The sequence below is a fragment of the Cololabis saira genome, chromosome 5 (genome assembly GCF_033807715.1).
Source record: "Cololabis saira isolate AMF1-May2022 chromosome 5, fColSai1.1, whole genome shotgun sequence".
Classification (NCBI taxonomy): domain Eukaryota; kingdom Metazoa; phylum Chordata; class Actinopteri; order Beloniformes; family Belonidae; genus Cololabis; species Cololabis saira.
In genome coordinates, this window is record NC_084591.1 from 11,161,029 (window position 1) to 11,185,926 (window position 24,898).

Below are 24,898 nucleotides of genomic sequence, written 5' to 3' on the forward strand. Positions count from 1 at the left end.
TCGTCTTGAAATAGCATGTACTGTAGTTTCTGCTTTAGTTGGCTATTTCCTCTTTTCTCCAGCTGCAAAGGGACAGCTGCTTTTGGCAAACAAAATTCCCGGCAGCAACAAACTGCAGGCAATGTTTGCCTGGTACCTTCTGACTCTTCTGACTAAATGAAATATCTAACGGTAAAGTTGATAAGCCAAATCTGCGAGGAATCCAGATATTGCTGCGTGGACAGGGACCTGACTAACATTTGTGAGGTGAAATCATAAATAAGCAACAGGGCTATGTCTGTCTGACATCCAACAATTAGAGGCTGAAAGTGAATTAATGCGAGAGGTTATGTCAGGGTCTTCTGCCTCTAACTCTGTTATGAGAAAAAGATCAAACGAGTCATAAAATGAATTTACCTGGAAGCCGAGCAGAATGCAGAGGTACCACGGCGGCCTGTCGTTGAGGGAGTAAACCAAATCCACCCCTTTGTCCACTGTCTCATCCAGGCTGTCCTGAGTGTTTGGCTCCTCAATGTCAACCGTCAACTGTGGCTGTTCACCCTTGGAAAGAGGCACAGCTGGTGAACAAGTCATAAATCAAACAGCCCCCATTTATCCAAACAAGCAAGATCAAATGAAAAAACGATATGTCCATGAAATAATTCTGCGTAAAGTCCACAAAGGTTGTTTGGACAGCAACTAGAGACCTAAATGGTGAGACAAGAGGAAACATATGTTACATGAATCATTCCTTGTTGCTGTCAGTATATCAAATGGAGATAAATGTTAATTAATGATTTTATTCCTGTTCGAATTTCGAGGAAAGCCAGTGTGATCTTGGACTGGAAGCAAATATTTGTGTATATTCAAGCTCCAGTTTGATATGTGAAGACGCAGGTGTGCATGTATCAGATTGTTCAACGGTGGAATGGCAGATGTTGGGAGAGTAAAGTTCACAGAGTTCTGGAAATGAAAAGATAGATGTTTAGTTTTAAATAAGGGTTCACGCCTCAGCTTTTGGCCAGCTCTCCCCACGCCTTCACGGGTTTCCTCCTTGACTAAAAAGAAGCCTCTGATCGATTGTTGATTTCAAATTTTTCTTAATAAGAGATGCCCTTCAACTCTGGTGAAATTGGCGTACGCCCCTTCTTATCCGGGGCGTTCCCCTCTTTTCGTCCAGGGGGTACGTCTTTTCTCTTCCGGGGCGTACGCCCCTTCTCTTCCAGTGTAGAGATACTCAAGTTTTCTTTTGGCGCTTTTCCACTAGTACCCACTCAGCCCGACTCGACTCGCTTCGGTTTTGCCATTAGGGGTCTAACGTGCCGAGTAGATACTTTTCTGTAACTACTCTGCCGAGGTTCTAAGCGGCTGAGTCGGCTGTATCTGACGTCATCACACTACACGCCATCGATTGGTCGGGGGGTTGGAGTCAGATGTCTGAGTCAGGAGGCAGAAATCAGCGAAAGAGCGATTTGCGGCTTCTTGTTCCTTTTATTCGACAGGCAATGCCAGCAGAAGTCTGTTTGGTGATCCAACTCTGAGGTGCAGATGTTCATAAACCTGGTGGCTGAGGAGAGAATTAAAAAGGAATCTAGACGGGCGATAAGGAACGACCAGATCCACCAGGAGCTCTGTCACTTCATAGCTGCTCACGGCTACCAGCTGACTTTTCAGCAGCGCCGAGAGAAACAAACAAAAAAAAAGTGTATCGGCTTGAAGCTTCTCTCACTCTCATTTTTTAACTCGATATGGAACACAAGTCACAGACCCAGCAGCACATTTATCATCTCCTCCAGGTTCTACATCTTTAGTGTTGTTGTCTTCTTCGTTTAGATCACACAATCAAATACGTCACAGCAGCTTCACTCCAACCCTCCTACTTCTCATCTGCGTATTGAAAATAAACGAGGGCAAGGCGAGTCGAGTTGAGACGAAGCTTAACTAGTCGAGTCGGGCTGAGTAGGTACTAGTGTAAAAGCGCCATTTGTGTGCATTAGTACAACAGGACAACCTCAAGTTGAGCACTAAAAAACATGCTGTTTTAAACTTTAATGTGTGTTCTAACTCATTACCAGAATTATCATCTTAGAATGGAGACTTAAAATAAAAGGGAGTATGTTGTAGTGATCCTATGTATACAATACTTGGTTTTAAAGGGTGCTGAGAAAGCTTCCTTCGGCAGAGGTTTTTCAGACACCGACTCTCTATGACATCAGAGAAAAAGACTTTCACAGTTTCCTCGTGTCATAAACTTTTATCCACGAGAGTGAAAGCTTGGGCGGTAATTTAGAAAGCGGACGTTTATGACTTCACGGAAGATTAATTGTTTCTTTTTACACCCTGGTGGATCTGCTGGTACTTCTTACTGAGCACAATCTCGCCCCCCCATGTACAATCTCACCGACTAACACTTATTCCACCTGAGCACAACAGAATGAATGTTGATGGTTCTGCACCACAAGTGGTAAATATACTATGTTGTGTTGGGAACTCATGTAGGTGTGTATATTATTACACATGCTTTTGTTTCAAGTTTGCAAGGCAAAACATTTACTTCAGTGCATGTTGTGCAAAAAGGTGATCAATATCACTGATAATAAAGTCGTGGCAGCTTCAGATGTTGGTAACTGTGGAGACAAAGTTGGTAACACTTCCATCATCTACAGGTATCAACACTTGCATTCAGAAGACATATATAAATAGGGAGTGACAAAAAAATAAAAAATTCACCATTTTACACAAAATGAGCACATCTTTTACACATTTAGTTCTGATCTTTGTTATTGTGGTTCATTTTGCTGTCGATTTTCATCTTCTGGTGCTGGTTTCACTAGCGTGAAATGATTACGGTGGTACGGTTATCTGCATGAAAAGTTGAAAACAATGCGTTAATAATGACCTGAGAGTTGCTGAAAGCCTGGAAGACCCATCTCTTAAGTTTAGCGCTTTTATGGTTCTTTTTTGGTTGATTTATGGTTTGATATGGCTGATATAATATATATATATATATATATATATATATATATATATATATATATATATATATATATTAAACTTTTGGTCTGTAGTGTATGTGTATAAGCTGTGGACGCTCTGACTGATCCAGTGCTCGTGATGGCAGGCACCAACCCCTGCAGGAGAACTGTTTTTAAGTGGGACTACTCCTGGGACTTGTATTTTATGCAACTCAGGATATTAGGGTCTTTTTTTTTTAATTGAGTCATATTTTATTAAAATCGTTTATTAAAGTTTATTAAAATCTTTTTTAAATTAACTGTCTTGGTCTTTAGGTCCCAGTTGGTGTCTCCCCCTCGTGTGTTTTGAATTAGTTTGTTGTCGAGTGGCGGTGGATCCTCCGACCTCCAGAGTCACCCTGCTTTACACATACATATGCATAACAACAAACCTGGACACATCTAAACATCATCAGTGATGGAGGAATGGAGGAAACCCATCTTTATTTTAATTAATCTTAACTTTAAATTCAAATTAAATTTAAAGTTAAAAATGTATGTGTCTGACTGGCAGAAGGAGTTGGCAGAAGCTTTTCTTTTGTTTTTTTTTTGTGTTTAATTTTGTTTAACGGATTAAAATTAGATGGCTAAAATATTCACTTATATAAAAAGATAAAACATAAAACTTCAAAATAGACACTAAGGAGATACAGTATATTTCCTATGTACCATATGAGCAAATACCACTTTTTTTCCCTCCACATCACAGTGTAGCAGTGATGCTCCTTCTGCAACTGAAATAACACAGACTTCACACTATATAGACTTTCAGTCAATGCCAAATTGATAGTAGTCAAATTCACATTGGTACCCCACCTGAAAAATCACAGCATTAGGAAATGAATAATTAAATATGGTTAGGAAAATGCACAGGCATTATTCAATGCTAAAACACAGCACACGGAAACAAACGGTTGAAGTCTGATGTTAAAATATATCAGTGTTTTTCTTTGCATACCAATGTCTCAACTTCAGCCAACTGCAAAATAAGTAATAAGCTCAAATTCAAAATAAATATGGTGCTATTGCAATTATTGATAAAAATGAAAGTACCTCATAGCATCTGTGATCATCTCCATCCATCTCATCTTGGCTGAGCTGTTAAAAGAAAAACAGAAAACTGGGATGTGAAGTTAGAATGTTTCTGTTCTTCCTCAACTTCACGTAAACAACATAAATGTGTTGAGTTATTGGCCGAATTTGAATAAACAGCATGAAAACAAAAATCACAGATGTGGTTACATAGCAAGCTATTTGGGGAAGGCAAATTAACTCAGTGATGAGAAAGGTGCAAGGGACATCCAGAAATCATCTCCTTATTCCCTGGTTGATCTATCCTGGCAGAGCAGAGATCCCTCCCGTTTGGCGCGAAGACTACAGCTGCAGCCGGGGGGGACAAAGAAAAGCTCCACTAGCAAGGTATGTTGTTTGCGGTATGTATTATTTTGTTTGGCTAGCAGCTAGTTACTGATAGGTAGCTTCAGGCGGTATGACGAGACTCGCGAGGACTCCAGATGGAGTCCACAGCCTTGAAAACGGTGTGGTACAGGTGAAGTAGGATCCACAGAGAAAAGGCATTTACCGGCACGGGCTCAGTAAAGAGCCCGGTAATTGTTTTCCAGTATGTCAATGCAAAAGACAAAATGGGAGGAGGATCTCAACCTGCAGATACCAGATGTGAACTGGCAACTGGCAATTGGTAGAGTGAACGCATCCTCCATCTGTATCAGTTAACAGCTTTGAACCGCTACAAACGGTTGCCTTGTGAACACAAACGCCACAAACGAAAAACGAAACAACTGTATCAATTTAGCCTCTGAATCGGAACAAAACAAACGGGCCACAGGTGTGAAAGCACCCTAAGATAAGGTCCTAAGACAGACCCAGGACACAGTGAAAGAATTAGATCTCTCATTTAAACACCTCAGTATCCGGGGGGGCTTCCGGGGCAGCGCCATGTGAGGACACGTTTTGGCTGGGCTCCCTGTCGGATCTGTGTAATATGTAACTAAATAAACCAATCTGTCCGCAAAGTGACCCAAAGTGCTTGGAAACAGTAATAGGGTTAATTAGAACAGTTTCATAAGTTTTTACTGTCGTTATAAGAGAGGACAATGAGCAAGAAGAACAAGGCTAGCCCTGATGTTGCTAAGGAGCATGCTAACGCTACACCGGTTGCCGGACAAGAGGCTATCCTCCAGGCTATTGCAGACCTGAGGAAGGAACTTCTCGACAAAGCCGAAGCCCAGTCGGTGGAGATTAAGACCCAGGTTGACCACCTCAGGGCAGAAATTAAGCAGGCTAATGATAATGCTAACGCCAGGATCGAGGCTCTGCACACACAGTTTGTGGAAATGGAGGCTGCGGTCAGCGATCAGTCAGATAGGGTCACGGCGCTGGAATGTGATCTTAAGGCGGTCTTGGAGGAACTGGCTACCCATAAAGCCCGACTGGAGGACGGGGAGGCTCGGTCCCGTCGCTTTAACCTACGTGTCTCAGGAATCCGGGAAAGGAGGGAGGATGGAAAGCGCCCAACCGACTTTGTTTCTCAGTGCCTGAAAGATGCCTATGGCCTCTCCAAGCTACCCACCCTGGACATTGCGCACCGTACTTTACGCACGAAGCCGAGTGAAGATAATGGTGACCCACCGAGAGCGTTCGTCATCAGATGCCACTACTACCAGGAGAGGGAGGAAATTCTGAAGAAAGCTAGACAGGCTAAGCGAGTGACTACCGCGGACGGCGATGTTCTCCACGTCCATCAAGATTTTACGCATGCCGTGGCTCAACAGCGTTCCAGATTCAACAAGGTGCGAGGCTTGCTCAGGGAATGCAACGGAGTCCGGTATGGGTTATGGTACCCCGCCGTATTAAAAATAACAACACCGGATGGCAAATGTGCGAGTTTCAAGGATCCTGCAAAGGCTGAAGACTACATAAAGAAAAATTTACATCCAAAGGAATAGCGGCGGCGGGACATGAGTACATATGGATACCTGGCTGCTTAGTTACAAAGTCCTTTCTTCACGAGGTGCCCAGCGGATAATGATTGGATTGGACTCAGCGATCGGTCTGTGAGGATTTCAGTTTTATGGTTACTTTTCACTTCTTCTGGAACTAAAGGTGTGTATCGGTATGTTTACTCTTTCTCTTTTAACTGACTGAACGCCACTGCATCGACAGTAGGAGTTTTGGGATTCACACCATTTTATTATTTGTGTTCTTATACTAGTGGCATATCTGCCAATTTTTTCGGACTGATCTGCTGGGTCCTGTATTTTTGTTTACTGTTATTCTGGTCTGGGTTTAAGAATGCTGTCTATATATTCCACGGGTATTACGTAGTGCATTGACGGCCAGGGGGGAGGGGGGGGGGGCGTTTTATTTATGTGTATTTGTTTTCGGTAATTTAAGGAATAATCTAAGCGTTCTCTCATTTCCTGCCTCTTGAATTGTCGTATTTCTATTTTTACTATATGTTTCTTGCCTCATTCAGTGGCTTTACTTTTCTTAATATATGGTGTAGCGCTCTTTGGAGATTGGCTAATATATTAGTGAGACGCGGAGAGTGTCGCGTCTGTACTGTTCGGGCATGGATAGCAGTTATTGCTCTCGTTATTTTCTTCTACATGCTGTTTTATTTTGAAGGCAGTTTCCCTATTCCTTCTACGTCCGGGGTTAAAACCGACGAGTCAATCTTCAAGAGGGTGTTTATGTCAGAGACTATGTCATAGGGCTTTGGTGCCCTCTACTGGTTTACTGGTTTCATTTTCCATCATGCGTGTGTGCAAGTGGTTGGGCCGCTTGTGTGTGTGTGTGCGTGACTACGTGTGCGTGCGTGCGTGCAGTTTATATAACTCGCAATTACTGTGTTGGGATGTGTATATATGTTTGCTTAAATATATTGTCATTATTATTTCATTTCATTATTGTTATTATTTACTACTTATTTTGATCATTTCTGTAATGTTATACTAAGGCAGAGGGACATTTTATGTCCTAATTTTAGCAGGTGCATGTCTATCATTCACAATTGCTGTAGTCCTGTGGTGTGTGTGTGTGTGTGTGTGTGTGTGTGTGTGTGTGTGTGTGTGTGTGTGTGTGTGTGTGTGTGTGTGTGTGTGTGTGTGTGTGTGTGTGTGTGTGCGTATAATTATATTTTTATTTTCTCTTCTGTATTTTATTTATAATATCATATAATTTTTGATGCAGAATGTCATCGAGACCAAGCCAAATGGGGGGGACATGTTTATATCTACGGGCAGCCTGTGGGCAACACTCTATGCTGAGTCATGTTTTCTATGTATTGTGAGTGGGGTCGGTTGCGTTCATCTTGAGTGGACGCGGCCGGCCTCACAAGTCTAACCTGTTGTCACAGTATGTGGTGGGCATGGGGATACTGACCTGTCTAGAAGACTATGGCTTACCTCTCGTCTCGAATGGGTTATCAAGGGTGCCCTCTGGTCAGAGATCCTGACACAGGCTTGGAGTGCCACTCTAACAGACTATCTGTTTCATCTTTTAATGTTTATGTGGCCAAGCGAGTGGGCTTGGGCATGAATATGTGTACATTACAGGACTCACATTCGCTGGTGTGTGTGTGTGTGTGTGTATGTGTGTGTGTGTGTGTATGTGTGTGTGTGTGCATGTGCGTGCCTGAGTATACCCAGATATAATTGTATTCCACTATACGCACTCATGCTGATGGTTATTTTATGTTCTAACTCCAAGAGTATATTTACCTGTTCTCTAGATTAGAAAAAGATTGATTATGGTCAGGCTGGTTGATATATATATATTTTCTGTTCTAGTTTTGCGCAGCTCCGATAGGGCTCAGCCCCACAGGGTAAGCTTTGAGTCTGTTTTCGTCAGAAGGAAACAGAGGAGCGGGGTTTTTTGCAGTCCCTCATTGGGGGAGGGGCCGGCAGAGGGGTTTTTGGATGTTTTGTGTTATATGTCTGTTCTCATGTCTTCTTTTATGTTTTATATTTGTATCCATAAGGTTGCGTTGTTATTGCAGAGAGTTATGGCCAACTAACTGGTTTTCTGCCTGTGCGGCTCTTGACCAAGGTATATTGGTATCCTTATTAGCTTTATTGCCCGAACATGGCAGTTCCTAATCTTAATACATCTGGAGGGGCCGCTACAAAATTTACAACTTGGAATACTAAAGGTGTTAACCACCCAGTGAAACGCAGCAAAGTGTTTGCTCGCTTATCTCAATTGAAAACTGATGTAGCCTTCCTGACTGAAACACATTTGCTTAATAAGAACCATAATATGCTGAAGAGGGGGGGCTTTTCCCAAGTATTCCACTCCAAGTTTGACGCCAAGTTCCGGGGTACGGCGATCCTTATTCACAGAGATGTGCAGTTTATAGAATCAAAGGTAATATCGGGCAGTGATGGCCGCTACATTATTGTACAGGGACACCTGTTTAATGTACCAGTAATACTGGCATGTGTGTATGCTCCCAATTGGGACAACGCCAAATTCTTCAGCGACCTGTTTTCCTTGCTTCCAGACATGTATAGCCATAATTTGATACTGGGGGGAGATTTGAATACGGTGTTGAGCCCCTTATTGGATAGATCCAGTGCGACCCCTGGTGCAATGAGCAAATCGGCGGAGACGATTAATGCTTTCCTTCAGACATATGGAGTGATTGATGTGTGGAGGTATAAACATCCAGGGTCTAGACAATATAGCTTCTTCTCCGCAGCTCATCAGTCCTACGGCAGGATCGATTATCTTCTGTTGGATAAGAGGCTTCTCCCTTTTCTAAAGTCAAGTGAATGTGAGAGCATTGTTATTTCAGACCATGGTCCAGTCACTATGACGCTGGGCTTTCCAAATAACATACGCCCGCAACGAGTATGGCGACTAAATTCACGTCTATTATCAAATGAAGAGTTTGTTGACTTTATCAACTCTCAAATTGACTTTTTTACAGAAACAAACAAACATCCAGACATAAGCCACTCTATTTTTTGGGAATCGATGAAAGCATATCTACGGGGTCAGATAATCGCCTTTAATTCTGGTCTGAACAAGAGACGGGCAGCACGTCTTCACGAACTGACATCCCTGTTAAAGGACCTTGATAATAGGCATTCAACCTCACCATCCACAGACTTATATAAGGAGAGAGTTACACTACAAACGGAGTTTGATATTTTATCTTCTGGGGCAGTGGAGGAGCTTCACCTTAGATCCCGCCAGGAGTTTTACGAACATGGCGAACGAGCCAGTAAATTGCTGTGTCACCAGTTGAGACAGTCTACAGAGGCTGGACTTATTGCCGAGATCGACACTTCAGAGGGAATAACTACAGACCAAAAATCCATAAACAATCAATTCAAAAAGTTCTATGAGGACCTCTACAGCTCTGAGGGGTGTGAGGACGCAGAAATGTCTCAGTTTTTTGATAATTTAGAGTTACAGACCCTAAGCGACCAGGATAAGTCTGACCTTGATCGGCCTTTGACGGTGGCTGAAATTGATCGCGCCATCAAAAAAATGAAGGGAGGTAAGGCTCCCGGGCCAGACGGCTTCCCGGCTGAGTTTTATAAAACATTTGCTTCCAAACTTATTCCTATTCTGAAATGTGTATATGTAGAGGCATTGGAACGAGAGTCACTCCCGCCCACAATGACCCAGGCCACAATTTCAGTGCTCCTTAAAAAAGGAAAAGATCCTCTGAGGTGTGAATCGTACCGCCCTGTCAGTTTACTCGGCTGCGACTATAAGATTTTAACCAGGGCTCTGGCTAGCAGGCTTGAGTCAGTTATCCATACTGTGGTACATCCGGACCAAACGGGTTTTATTTTAGAGCGCCAGCTCTTTGGTAATGTGCGTAGGTTGTTCAATATTATCTACTCTCCTGATGCCCCGCCCACAGCGGAGGTTTTATTGTCGCTCGATGCCCACAAGGCTTTTGATAGAATTGAATACAAATTTCTTTTCACGGCCCTGGAGAGGTTCGGGTTTGGCCCCATTTTTCTATCATGGATCAGAGTCTTGTACGCTTCACCACAGGCCTCGGTTTGCACTAATAAGTTGATTTCCAACTACTTTCAGATAGGTAGAGGCACCAGACAAGGTTGTGGACTGAGCCCCCTGTTGTTCGACCTCGCCATTGAGCCATTGGCAGTTGCCCTGAGGGCTGATGAGGATCTCGCTGGTATTACTAGGGGCGGCCAAGTACATAAATTATCACTCTATGCAGATGACCTGATTTTGTATCTGTCTGACCCTTTTGTTTCCATCCCAAAGGCGTTAGATATTATCTCCAAATTTGGCAGATTCTCAGGCTACAAAATTAACCTCCCAAAGAGCTTATTGTTTCCTGCCAATGAGCTGGCTCAGAAGTTGTCACTCGGGTCATTTCCACTAAAGGTAGTCTCTGACTCTTTCACATACCTTGGGGTGAATGTGACTCGGAAATATGGAGACCTGTTTAAATCGAACTTTAAGCCAGCCCTGCAAAAGGCTAAACAGGACCTGGCGCGTTGGTCGACGTTACCCCTGTCGTTGGCCGGCAGGGTTAACTCAGTCAAGATGACAATTATGCCTAGGTTCCTATTTTTATTTCAAACTGTGCCCGTTTTCATACCAAAATCCTTTTTCAAAGAGCTAGACAAATACATTTCAACCTTTATTTGGAATAAGACCACACCGCGTATTAGAAGGTCATTCTTAGAGAGACGGAAGGAGGATGGGGGTTTAGCACTACCAAATTTTCTACAATACTACTGGGCGGCAAACATTCATAAACTGACATATTGGATGGCTGCATCATATGGGGGTGGGAGGATGGTATGGGTTGACATGGAACAACACTCCGCTCATCCTGTGTCGTTGTCTTCTCTGATCTGTGCTCCACTTCCACTCAGTAAAAAACGCCGCACGAATAACCCTTTAGTGAGTGGCTCACTCCGTATCTGGGCGCAGTTTAGGACGCACTTCAGATATAGGGAAGCTCTATCTTGTCTCCCGTTAATATCTAATGCCCTTTTCCCACCTTCACTTATGGACACGGCGTTCCAATTATGGGCTAGGAAGGGGTTAAAGCGGGTGAGGGATATGTTTAAAGATGGGTCATTTATGTCCTTTGATCAACTGATAGAGGAATATGACATTCCTCGCTCACATTTTTTCAGGTACTTACAAGCACGGGATTTTGTTAAGAAATATGTTGCTACATTTCCCCTACTCCATGCTGATGGTTGGCTTGATGAGTGGTTGGAGCTAGACCCGCATCAAAAAGGGCTGGTGAGCATGCTTTATAGTGAGATTCAGGAGATGGCATCCCCATCTCTGGATCGTATCAGGGAGTCGTGGAGTGAGGATATGGGGATTGAGATTCCGGACGATTCTTGGCAATTGGCAATTAAACGAATTCATTCATCCTCTGTTTGTATCAGGCACGGGCTGCTTCAATTCAAAGTGCTCCATAGACTACATTTCTCCAAAAGTAGATTGGCCGAAATTTACCCAGATGTGGATCCAAATTGTTACAGATGCCACCAGGCTCCAGCCACTCTCAACCATATGTTCTGGTCATGTCCATCATTATCACAATTCTGGTGTTCCGTTTTTGAGACCTTCTCCTACATCTGTGGCAGGGAGATCAGCCCTTGCCCCTTTGTTGCTGTGTTTGGAGTGGTCCCTGGTGAAATAACAGTATCTGTCCCCCAATCTGATGCTATAGCTTTCTCCTCCCTGTTGGCCCGACGCCTAATTCTGTTCAACTGGAAATCAGCGGTTCCCCCGTCACATCGAAGATGGGTCGGTGACGTAATGGCTCACCTAAAATTGGAGAGGATCAAATATTCCACCAGGGGCTCAATCCAGAAGTTTTATAAAGTTTGGCAGCCGTTTCTGGATTATTTCAGTTACAAATTCCAGGCTGAAGGGGCTCAAGTGTGAGTTACCATTCTCGTAAATTCAACCAATTCGGTATGACAAATGTAGATCTGCTTAAGCGCAACGCAACATGAAAATATTATTTTTATTTTTATTTTATTTTTATTGTCTGTCTGTCGTCTAGTACCTTTTATTTTATTTTTATTTTTAATGGATTTCAAGGGTTTTACTGTATTGTCCATTTGTAGTCTTGTTTGTATGTATGTTTTTGCTTTATTGAAAAAACTAATAAAAACAATTTAATAATAATAATAAACACCTCAGTATCCCCTCACGAGACCTGGAGGACAAGGGACAAAAAAATCTGGACACTGCTTGAACTTAAGTCCCACAGGACTCGAAACTTTCACGAAACGCTGCACCAACCATTTTGCATCGTGGCCATAAAATGGCCCCATGGAAGGCGTTTGTCCCAAAAGCTTGTTTTATTTCTGGATGAATGTATTTCTTTAATCAAGCAGACTGCCAAGCAATTCTCATGATCCTGAAGCCTTCGTGTAAACTCCTAATCACACAAATCCAGCTTGAAAGTGTTCTGTTTTTGAAAACGCTCGCGGTGAGACCCAAGGACGGAGCATAACAGCAAAACCAGACCACTGCAGTTCTGCAACCTGTGGGAAAGAACGTTTTATTCATTTATTTATTCAATTTTGGCAGGGACATTGTACATCAATATAATTTCTGCAAATGTACCAGAATAAGAGAAAGGCCTATTTTTTTATTAGGTTGCTGCATATGTAACCGGGACAAATGGGAGTGGAGGGTCCCATTTTTCTCCGGCCTGGGTGCTTCATCGCGAATTTTATGCAAAAAGCTGCTTAAAACTTGATTTGACTACTCACACCCACGTTAGGTGGCCACATATCAGACATGAGACAATTCTTATATGAAAATTGCAATTGACAAGCCGTGTCCACAAAACCCTGGGAAAGAGAAAAAAAACACACGTTGTATCAGCTGAGGTTACTTTTAAGGTTGCATTAGCAATGTTGAGTGAACAAAAACCAAATGGACATACAAAAGGCTTTAAAGGTGTTTTTGGATCACAAAAACCTTTTCACAGTTTTTGAAAAAAAGTTCCCTTTGATATACAAAGTTAGAGTTTTTAGAAAAGCTTTTATAGAACTGCTTTTAGACTCCTAGGAGTATTCTTATCATCAAGGGATCCCTTTGTAATGCAAATGTATGTTGATTTTATTGGAATATTGTAATGTGGTCCAACTTAAATACGTGCACATTGACCACCAAAACCCCCACGTTACAAAAAAATAAGTAAATAAACAAAATAAATCTTGAAAATGTTTCTTCGACACAACACAGATGAATGGAGCCAGTGTAAAATCAAAGATAAATTGATGTGATATATGAAAATTACAGTGTAATTTGTAATTGGTGAACCACCCATTCATTGGATATTGCATCACTTCATGTTACGCAAGGAATTTTAACTGGGGAAAAAAAGACACACTGAAATGTGTCCTTTACAAAAGTTAAATCCCTTTACTGCGACACTAAATAGTCAGTTTGTTTGCTTTTATTATCCCTGAAATGTGTTGAAAAGTTGAATGGAATCAACATGTATCAAGTGAATTAACTGGGATTTTTAGAAAATCTTTGTTTACAAAGTACTTAAACACACCCTGTATGTCAAGAAAATGAATGAGGAATGGAGTCCGAGAGCTTTCCATAGACCTCCATCATAGAATAATGACAAGGTACAAATGACGGAGTGCAAGGTTGTATATTCAAGCTTTCAAAATTCCCTGGAGCACAATGGCTTCAATAACTGTGAAATGGAATAAGTTTGAAAAATACCAAAGACCAGATGCATAAACAATGCATACACCTTAAAACCTTGCATGTGCCTTTTGCTACTCTAAGACTGGTGTTTAAGGAAGATGTGACGTGAGAATATGTCTACTTCACGCATTCTTCAAACCATGTGGAAATGTGTTTCTGAGGCATTTGATAGTCTCAGATGATGAATCAGAAATTGAAATAAAAGCCAATAAAATGTAAACAACAGCACAGATAGCAAGTGGAAAATGTGATGGTTTATGGTTCTTTTCTAAAAACTCTAACTTTGTATATCAAAGGGAACACAATCGTGTACGATGAACCCTTATTTCAGTGAGTGTACTTAAGGTCATTGTAGTCATACTCAAACAAACTCAAACAAACAAAAAAATTTAGTAATATTACTTCTGACCACATGAGGCCTATAGATCTACTTTGTTGACAAAAGAACCACTGCCAGTACACATGTACCGTCTAGTGATATGTTATTCACATGTGGACAGAGTCGTTCTGTAAAAACAGAGTGGTTTTACAACTTTTTGAAAGAAAAATATTATCCAGGGTACTTGCTTTAGAAAGAGAAATGTCAGTAAAACGACTTCCTTAAAAGAAGCTGATGTCATATTGAGACTTTTCTGATTGGTCAAATATCTGAATGTTCTTCAGTGCTTTGATTGACTGAATGTCTGTCTGGAAGCTTTCCATGAGTGATGGGATTGACTCATGGACATGCACAAGTCCTCTCGCTGGTCGAAAATGGAGCACACAGCACTTCAAACCATTGAGGTTAAGCAAAACTTGGAGGAATTACTTTTTCAACACTGACAAGTCGAGAAATCCAGTCATATATGTTGAAGCCAGAATCAGATCTGGAGTATGAAAGTTGTCAAACGGAAGGACCGCAGTACAGACCAACGTCTCTGTTTCAGATGGCAATCAGAGCTTTCAACATTAATCAAAACAAAAGAGAGCTCATCACTTGTTCTTTGGTGTGTATTGACATCTTATACGTTGCATGAATGACACTGGATCGGCTGTATCGTGCTTCCTTGCTACCCTGAAGATTTCGCAACACTTTGGATACCTCCACAAATACTTAAAAGCATGTTATATACACTTTGAAGAGTATTTTTCTGGTGATGTGAAATTACCTCGCTGATGTGATTTTAAGAAATTGAATGAGTATATTGTCTTTCTGTTCTTCTGGCGCAAGATAATAGTTGGCTCAAGAGCTGCTTATGGTTTCCAAGGTCTGTTTTTAAAAAAAAGAAGAAAAAAAAGTAAACCATGCTCCATCTGTTCATCTGTTTTTCCCTCATCTCTGCGAATGACCGAATGACCCAACGAACAGTATAGCTTCTGGCAAAGAAAGAATATGTACTCCAGATATGGAATGCATACAGCAGTTTTGTGGGGTTCCAGTCTGTTACATATGGCCTTGTATCTGTGTGTGCATTTTGTATATGATGTATCGTAATTGCAATGTGCAGATGCCAGCCCATTGCTTGGAGAGGATTCGGTGCATGGAGCTGCACAGATGGATGTATAGGACCAGGATGTTGGACCACCAGAGAAGCTCAGGGCTGCATGTCTACTGTACAAGATCTATTTTGCGTGCGATCGCATCACTCCCCATATTCTTTTGTGTTGTATTTTAATTTTTCAGCTGCATCCAGGATCTAACTTCTTATAAGAAAATTTGGCTAATCCATATACAGAAAAAATTTGAAAAAAGAGACAATAAATATAACTTAAAAGGAACAGAGATCTTTAAAAAACAAAATTAATGGAACGTTGTGTTTCTGTAAAAGGTATCAGTTTATGGAACAATCTGGATACAGAAGCCAAAGAATGCAAATCAAACATGACTTTTAAAAGAATAATAAAATACAGTTTGATGAAGAAATATCATGATAATCTTTAAGTTAGGTGGGTTTTCTTTTTTTTCTCTCTCTCTATTTGGCACCATTGCCATATGTTTTTTCTTTGAATCAAAAAAGAATACGACTATCTGTGTTTGACGACAGCTATTTTGTGTTATTTTATAACTTTGTTTTAGTTTTGTTTTTGTTTTTTTGTTTTTTTTTATTAGGTTTATTGGAAAGTTTTTTTTTTTTATTTTCTTATTATTACATTAATAGAAATTTGATTTCTTAGTAAAAAGGGACAGATAAAATAAGTTCCCTTTCATTCAAGGTAAGAGATTTGTTGTAATTATATTGAATTATTATTATTTATTTTTTTTAATGAATGAAAGAACTTTGAAACTGAGCACAGCTCAACTTGTTGACATGCTGTTCAGACAAAGCGCCAACCATCTTATTTCTGCAGTGACTCATGCAGTTCCTTGACTGACCTATAGAGGTTGGCGGAAAAGCAAGTTAATCTTCTGATTGGTTGGCAGTCGGCTTCGCCAACCGCTGGCCGTTATCCCTTCCTCATCCTTTATCGCCATGCTACCGTGCTTCGTCAAGCAATTACATGTTGGTCATTTTTACAGTCATTTTTGTTTTCGCAGTCGAGTCAACTGCAGATATTTTGGTCAGGTTTGGTTGGAGAGGCTGGAGGCAGAGCTAACTTTGATTTACAAGGGGTGGGCGTGTTCCCATCGGCTTGTCGGAGCACTTACAGTGCGAAGGCCCTATTGTATCTGTAGGAATTTTTATTATTCTCGTTTTTTTGCCCCCCTAAACGTGCCCCAAACGTCACCAAATTTTGGCCTGGCAAAAAATTTGATATTTCATGGTTTGGATTAATGGGCGTGGCCTAACGGCTCAAAAGCGCCCCCTAAAATGCTTTGTGCCTCAAGCCCCACAATACGGTTTGACGTACATGCACGAAAATTGGTACACACCTGTATCATGTAGCAACTTAAAGAAAAGTCTCTTGGCACCATGGCCAAAACCGAACAGGAAGTCAGCCATTTTGAATTAATCGTGTAATTTTGGCACAATTTATGCCATTCCTTCGGCAGTTAATACGGCCCGAACCGTAACATGCACCCAGGTGTGTTATACATCAAAATGTGCGTCTCCATCCTGCGACGACGCGCATTACTTTTCTCAGTCAAAAGCGTTACAGTGGCGACGGTAGACGCCAAAAAGCGTGCCCCCCTTCATCTGATTGGTCCATACAGAAAAAACTTTGTGCCTCAAGCCCCACAATACGGTTTGACGTACATGCACGAAAATCGGTACACACCTGTATCATGTCACAACTTAAAGAAAAGTCTCTTGGCGCCATGGCCGAAACTGAACAGGAAGTCGGCCATTTTGAATTACTTGTGTAATTTTGGCGGAATTTATGCCTTTCCTTCGGCAGTTAATATGGCCCGAACCGTAACGTGCACCCAGGTGTTATACATCAAAATGTGCGTCTCTATCCTGCGAAGATGGGCATTACTTTTCTCAGTCAAAAACGTTACCGTGGCGACGACAGTCACCAAAAAGCGCCCCCACCCCCTTCATCTGATTGGTCCATATTTGATAGTCCCTATTTTATGGCATAACTTTTGAATGGTTTGACATAAAGAGTCGTGGGTGGTGTCATCGGACTCGGTATTGAGTACTTGACCTTCATTGGCCTAAATTAGCCCCGCCCCTTCTTCTGATTGGTCAATATTTGATAGTCCCTTTTTTCTGGCATAACTTTTGATTGGTTATGAGAGGAGGAGCAGAGAAGAGGAACAATGCGGTTTTCGCCCTGGCCGTGGAACGCTGGACCAGCTCTACACCCTCCGCAGGGTGCTCGAGGGCGCATGGGAGTTTGCCCAACCAGTCCACATGTGTTTTGTGGACTTGGAGAAGGCTTTCGACCGTGTCCCACGTGGCATCCTGTGGGGGGTGCTCCGAGAGTATGGGGTCGGAGGCCCTCTGCTGAGGGCTGTACGGTCCCTGTATGACCGGAGCAGGAGCTTGGTTCGCATTGCCGGCAGTAAGTCAGACCTGTTCCCGGTGCGTGTTGGACTCCGGCAGGGCTGCCCTTTGTCACCGGTTCTGTTCATTATTTTTATGGACAGAATTTCTAGGCGCAGCCAGGGGCCGGAGGGGGTACGGTTCGGGAGCCACTTGATTTCATCTCTGCTTTTTGCAGATGATGTGGTCTTGTTGGCTCCCTCGAGCCAGGACCTTCAGCATGCACTGGGGCGGTTTGCAGCCGAGTGTGAAGCAGCTGGGATGAGAATCAGCACCTCTAAGTCCGAGGCCATGGTTCTCGACCGGAAAAAGGTGGCTTGCACCCTCCAGGTCGGGGGAGAGTTCCTGCCTCAGGTGGAGGAGTTTAAGTATCTTGGGGTCTTGTTCACGAGTGAGGGGAGAACGGAGCGCGAGATCGACAGGCGGATCGGTGCGGCGGCCGCAGTAATGCGGTCATTGTATCGGTCCGTCGTGGTGAAGAGGGAGCTGAGCCGAAAGGCAAAGCTCTCGGTTTACCGGTCGATCTACGTTCCCACCCTCACCTATGGTCATGAACTCTGGGTCATGACCGAAAGAACGGGATCCCGGATACAAGCGGCCGAAATGAGTTTCCTCCGCAGGGTGGCGGGGCGCTCCCTTAGAGATAGGGTGAGGAGCTCTGTCACCCGGGAGGAGCTCGGAGTAGAGCCGCTGCTCCTCCACATCGAGAGGAGCCAGCTGAGGTGGCTCGGGCACCTGTATAGGATGCCCCCTGGACGCCTCCCTCGTGAGGTGTTCCGGGCATGTCCCACCGGGAGGAGGCCCCGAGGAGGACCCAGGACACGCTGGAGTGACTACGTCACTCGGCTGGCCTGGGAACGCCTTGGAGTCCCCCCGGAAGAGCTGGAGGAAGTGTCTGGGGAGAGGGAAGTCTGGGGATCCCTGCTCCGACTGCTGCCCCCGCGACCCGGACTCGGATGATGCGGTGGACAATGGATGGATGGATGGAACTTTTGATTGGTTTCCCATAGAATCGTTGATGGTGTCATCTGACTCGATTTTGATTCCTTCACCTTAACTGGTGAAAATTAGCCCCGCCCCTTCTTCTGATTGGTCGATATGTGATAGTTCCGATTTTCTGCAATAACTTTTGAATGCTTTGACATAAAGACTCGTGGGTGGTGTCATCTGCTAAATGTCCAGGCCTGAAGAATCTACATGCAAGTCATACAAGCGCTTCCACTGCAGCACGCCTAAACGTGCACAAGGGTGCGAGGGCGCGTTCATCGCTGCTTGCAGCTTTAATTGTTTTTTGGTTTGTACATTTTTGGATAAGTAAGTTTGTTATTTCAGGTACTGATTCTGTTTTGTTATTTTGGCCTCGTTCCACCCTAGTTTTCCAGTCTGTTTGTGAACTCAATAACATTTCATAATTTAAATTGATAGAGTTTACTGGCCGCTTTTGAATATAGAGCGATGCGGTTTCTTTCATGTTATGCCCTTTTGTAACTACTAGACCAGGGTGTAACACAATCTTTCAGTTTACAGCATACATAATGACTACCATCTTCCTCCTTTACTCAATACCCAACCCCATATCCCCAATATGACTTTCAGTTCATTCAAGTGGAAATGTTCAAGACATTTGCCAGTCTTCCCCAGGATTCGATGTTCACTGCAAGCACATAAATCATTTTACAAGAGCTACAGCTAAGAAGATTCAGTAAGCATGTTATAAGATACAGTCCTTAACAATACAATTAGAGGAAAACTTCTGATTTGGAAGATTTTGGGTAAAAACCTCTTTCTGGCTCAAAATTATAAACCCCTCATGCTGGCCTTACGCTCTTCCAAACAACTTTGAAGTTGCAGACATATTTCCACAGTTGGAAAATGATGACTAGTCTTGTGTGAACTAAGACGAGAGAACTCTTGTAACCTCAGTTGATAGGTGTAAGGTTGGAGGCAGTCTTTTCTGCACCTTGCCATTACAGTAAATTCACACGTTAGCAAATATTTAGTCTTGTCTCATTCAGATTGTTTAATTCCATTATGTAATTTATGCTAATAAGTAATAGGAGCACCGTCTGTTGGTCGTAGTTGTGTAAATAGGGATCCCACAAGATCTCTGTGAGGTTTTTGGTCTGTAACTTACGGTCTTAAGATGTGAGAGGTTGCCATACGCAGATCTTTTTAAACTCTTTCTAAAGCTTTTGCGAAGTTCTTGAGTGTACGCTCTGTATTATTTTTCATCTGTCATTTGTTTGTCTGTGGACCCTGCCTTGCTTATTGATAAGTGACAAAGCAACACACCACACCAATCACCACAGTGGAGCATTGCATTCCACATACTGATTTGGTGTAGGTTTCTTGCCAGATGACCTTCCTCACACAACGCTACCCTTTTTAACTGAACTCGGGACCAGCACAGATAAAACTGGCTTGGCTGTAATGGCGAGAATTTTGTTACGGTGGTTAATGTGAGATTCAGTGTCCTGCCCTGACTCTACAGCACATGACAGGGCTGGGGAGCAATTCCTTCATCTTCCGGTTGGAAGGCAACAAATAATCTACCCAGTGATCCACATCATGTCAGTTTGGTCACGCATGTTGCTTTTCTTTTTTTTATGTTTTGTCCTGCATTAGTCTATCCTCCAAGTCTTTCTTTCCTGAAACCTGTCATTAACTCATGTTTCTGGTTCCTCCATCTCTTTAATACAAAGCCATTGGCTTTCTTCTTCATGGAGGTCATGGAATCATGTACATTTCCCCCTCACACAGACCTAATTTATTACCCTGATAGAAACTATAGGACTAAGTCACATTGGTTTTGTTTTCTCAGGTGCATTACATATCTCAGCAACTGTTGGTCTCTGGGTCCTAGTATATCATTCCAAGGATTAAAACACGTTTTACATAAACAGCCGCCCCAATTATATTTTATGTGGTATTTCAGAGTTTACTGGCAATGGACTGGTAATCTGTCCAAGGTAAACTCCACCTTGTCCCCCATGATTTGGATAAACTCTGTCACCATGTGACCCTGAGCAGGATTTTCTATGAAAAATAGAGGAAGTTTCCAGTTTACATGGTTCATTTTAAACTTCATGACAATCATTCATAGCTCCCTTTAAGATTAGCAATCTTTATTGCAAGTGTGTTGCTCATTGAAACTTTCCCCCTTTTTGTTTAACTACTAAAAACATGAATCCCATCAAAAACCAATGGTCTCACTTCACCCATATTCACAGATCCAAGTGACTAGCAGCTAGGGCTGCACTGGAGAGCCTTTTTTATTCAAGATTTTAAACTTTGCTTAATATTAAGAAAAAATAAATGGGATGCATGTTTTACAGATATTATTTGGCAATGTTTGCCATTTATTCCCCCAAATATTGTAATCCTCTAGAACATCTGTTTCATGTACATGGATAGTAAAAACAGAACAGTGAAACCAGATGATAGCAAGAACCATATTTTAACACTGACATTTCGACTCTAGCAGATTTTTCAATCTCTGTGACTGTATTCCTTTTTTCACCAAACATAAATAAATAAAAACTCTCACAGCCTCATAATGGCTGGAGTAGTTCTACCTGTTCTACCTGTGCCAACTCTCAACTAAGCTGCGTAAGCGCCAGCTCAAATACTGAGGTACTTGTTTGGACCTGAAGTTTATTCCCAAAAATGATGAAAAGAAAGCTGTGTAATACAAGGTCACACGTTGGTGGAAGTATAAGAAACATATTCACCTGAAATCATTTTCAGTAACATTAGAAACACAGCAACTGCCAGCAGAGACCAACTCCAGCTCGGCCAGCCAGTGGAGATCAGCCTTGCTTACAGTGGCCTCTCCACCTAGATTGTGGCCATTTCTCCCCTGTAGCTTCCATAAGCATTTTCTTGGTTCTTCCCAGCGTATAAAAATTGTCTTTAAAAGCTCACTTGCACAAGTTATCATTATCATTCCTCCAATATCTGACAGTCACCTGCAAAGACTGCCTGCCGTTTAATCCTTTGTTGTTGTTTTTTTCTGTTATCATGTGGACAATACCAAGTACACCCTGACAGCTTTAATGGGATTTAAGGCGGTAAAATTGATGCCTGTTGCTTTTAAGCATCAGTCAACGATGAATTAGTCCTCGACAGGTGTGTATACTGTATAAGTAATGCTTTCACATTGAGAAAGATTATTCACAAGTGTAAATCAATCATCAGCTAATATTTCAAAGAGAGGACATCCCAGCAAAACTCATGGATGTATGAGGATTTGGGGTTGCTCTGCAGCTACAAGACACTGTGTCACGATGTACAGTTGACCATGAATTCATCTGTGTGTAGGAATGTTGTAGAGGTGAATATGAGGTTGTCTGACTGACAGTTAGCTTGGTCAAAATCTGGTCATGCCGCAAGACGCCAGCAGATCTACATCAGCATGGCTGCATGGCTTAAAAATTACAGAAACAAGGTTTTTGGAGTCAAGGTTTAGACTTTAGCCTTAATGAAATGTTTTGGTGGGACATTGAGAGAGAAATGGATGGACTGAAGTAACTCTGGAAATTAGAATCTACCAAAACTTTATTGAAAGCCATCTGAGACACTTGTGCAGAAAATGAATACTGGCTCTACAGGACTCATGGGCGCACTTAGTATTACACAAATTATTTTTTCCTCACCCTTTTCTCACTTTATTTTTGTTAAATATTGGCAACATCAATATGATATGTTGTTGTGTATCTGAGGCTGTATACGTTCAACAACAACTGACTGGAGGTAGCTCTAAGCCGACATCCCCAGTCATAGGTTTGATGCCATATTTCACTCATAACAACACCATATTGATATTAACCAGACTCAATGAAAATCTTATTTTGGTGCTTTAAAAACTCAAATCTAATGTATGTATCAATGTCGTTATTGGTGGGCATTATTCCGTCCAAATAACAACAAATGTAATTAAAAAACAATCTCCTAAATGTCTTACAGAATACATAAAGATGCAGATACTAAGAGTTAGTATATGTAGAGTGAGCATGAGGTAGCATTTCACAGAAAACAAGGACCCTTGTTTAAAGCATCTCCTCAGTGCATCAGTCTCACACAAGATCCAGACGACTGTGATGGAGCGCAAAACTGTGAACATCATATTGCAAAGCGGGCAGGTAGTCCACAAGACACTGGCTTTGTAGGGTGTTTGCTTCCATCTAGTGGTTTTGTACATGAACTCAAACAATTACATGTAGTGAGGCCATGCAACAGAAGGAACTCTGACTGTGTTGGTTGATGTGTATTCTTAAAAAAAAATAATTAAACTATACATTATGTTTTTGGTGGTTTTATTCCAATTAGTTACAAAATGGATTACTCAAAATAATTCAAAAAGATGTACTTGTCTCTCGCCACCAAATTTCACTGTCTCTCTTAAAATCCCACCTCCTCCCCGGTTTGAGCCACAGGGTTTGGGTCTCACCCTTCATTATGTTAATCACTCCCAGCAGAGATTGACTAGATCCGAGCAAAAAATCTAGTAAATCATTTGAAGATTGTTAGAGTTGATTGCGTGAACTGGAACTGGCACTGGTTAGTTGAGGTATCAATAGCACCATGGGGTAATGTACATAAGTAGTCAAATAACAACAACAAATTACTTGTGATTTTTTTTTTTTTACTTTGAAGCCCTCTGTGTACTGTAGTTTAACTTAAATGATGCAGTGATTGTTGACTGTACTTGTACTGTAGTGTGCCTCAAGATAATGTGGGTTCCCAGAGCAGAAACACTTGACACACCACAGGCACAACCAAAAAAGTTAGTTTTTTTTTTAAATTTTACTGTAGTTTAACAGAATCATACACAGCAGCAACAAGACAGCTGGTTTCACACCTCTTGCATAGAGGAGAAACTAATTGGGAGAGAGAGCCTGGGAGACCGGAGAGAGAGAGAGAGAGAGAGAGGCCGGAGGGAGAGACCGGAGAGACTGCCGTGTCTCGTGTCTCATGTCATAGACGAGGCTCGACCTTCACACGCTTGAATGTGCTTCAGAACCAAATGTAGATGTAGACCTTTTCTTCTTAGTCGCCACAAAGTCCGGCAGTAAATGCACTAAAAAAGCCTATAATAGTTATGCAAATGTGCAGTCTGTCTAACCAATTGTTCCTACATATGTTGGATTATCTTTTTGAAATGTCACAATTAATATTCAAGTCGCTTTTTTGTTCTGCTGCAAACTGTGCTGTTTTCTGTTTAATTTGTGTTTTTATATTTTGATTGTTGTACAGCGACCTTGAGTGCCATGAAAGGCGCCTAACAAATAAAATGTATTAATATTATTATTATTATTAACCACGGCCTTGCATCTCCCCCAAGAGCTCTGCGGACGCAACACACCACCACAGGAACCCTTGAATGCTAAATGCTAATAAACATCAGTAATTTACTAGGGGAAATATCACACACCTCTAAGATGAATCAACTCATAAGTTAGGAAATATATCTTAAAAATATTGAAAATCACGGATGGATGAATGAATGGATGGATGGACAGACATATTATGTGAAGCTAATCATTGCGAAATGTGCCCAGCGTGATTGTCCAGCGCACAGTATCATGTGCTGAGATGTTCTGTTAAACAGCCATGACGATGTCAACCACGAGAAGAGCAGTTCCTCTGCTGTCTGCATGGACTAGTAGTCGTTTAAACTGAAACAGACAGGAAAAAAGTTGTAGCTCCAGTTTAACGATGATGTAATGCAATATGAAGACAAAAGGTACTGTTTGCAGATGACTGATGAGCTGTCTTAATCACTTAGTTTGTTGAGATATTAATAATGACGCACTTACAAAAATATTCTGCATATTTGCAGTAGAAGTAAAAGGATTTTTTTTCTCTTAAAATCAGGATGTGAACTGTATATAAACCTTCAGAAGTTCACTGAACCTGAGCACTGTTGTTGCTTTGACAAGTCCTGTCGCCTCACCCTGACACCAGGACAACCCAAAGAGTAGTATACTAGCATTTCTATCTTTCACACACACAATACATTGTGTGAGTTTGTGTGTGTGTTTTCAGCAAAAAAAAAAAAAACTTTTCACAATGAGTCTCTTTTAAACTGGAAGCAGGCCTTTGTTTATGGGGTTTAGACTCTATCCTCTCTTGATACCTGAAACCTTAAATGGACTGGCACATCCTGACTTTCCCTGACTGGCAGACAAAAGTGCCCTTGTGTAAATTGCAGTAAAGCGTGCAAATGTTCATTTATACCCTAGTGAGTAAGGAAAGTAGAGACGG

The 24,898-nt window shown here is 41.9% G+C and overlaps 1 protein-coding gene across 2 annotated transcripts in view; it reads right to left on the bottom strand.

The window, feature by feature from the left end:
* The window catches only part of si:dkey-106n21.1 (solute carrier family 23 member 2), a 124,487-nt gene that overhangs the window by 90,400 nt on the left and 9,189 nt on the right, over positions 1–24,898 (bottom strand). Inside the window, exons 2-3 of one of the 2 annotated variants that reach the window (XM_061720913.1) lie at positions 4,047–4,091; positions 397–540 (exon numbers count right to left, since the gene is read on the bottom strand). In XM_061720913.1, coding sequence (XP_061576897.1) covers positions 397–540; positions 4,047–4,091 — 189 coding nt within the window. The remainder of the gene's footprint in view (positions 1–396; positions 541–4,046; positions 4,092–24,898) is intronic. The other variant, XM_061720914.1, reaches the window with a different exon arrangement.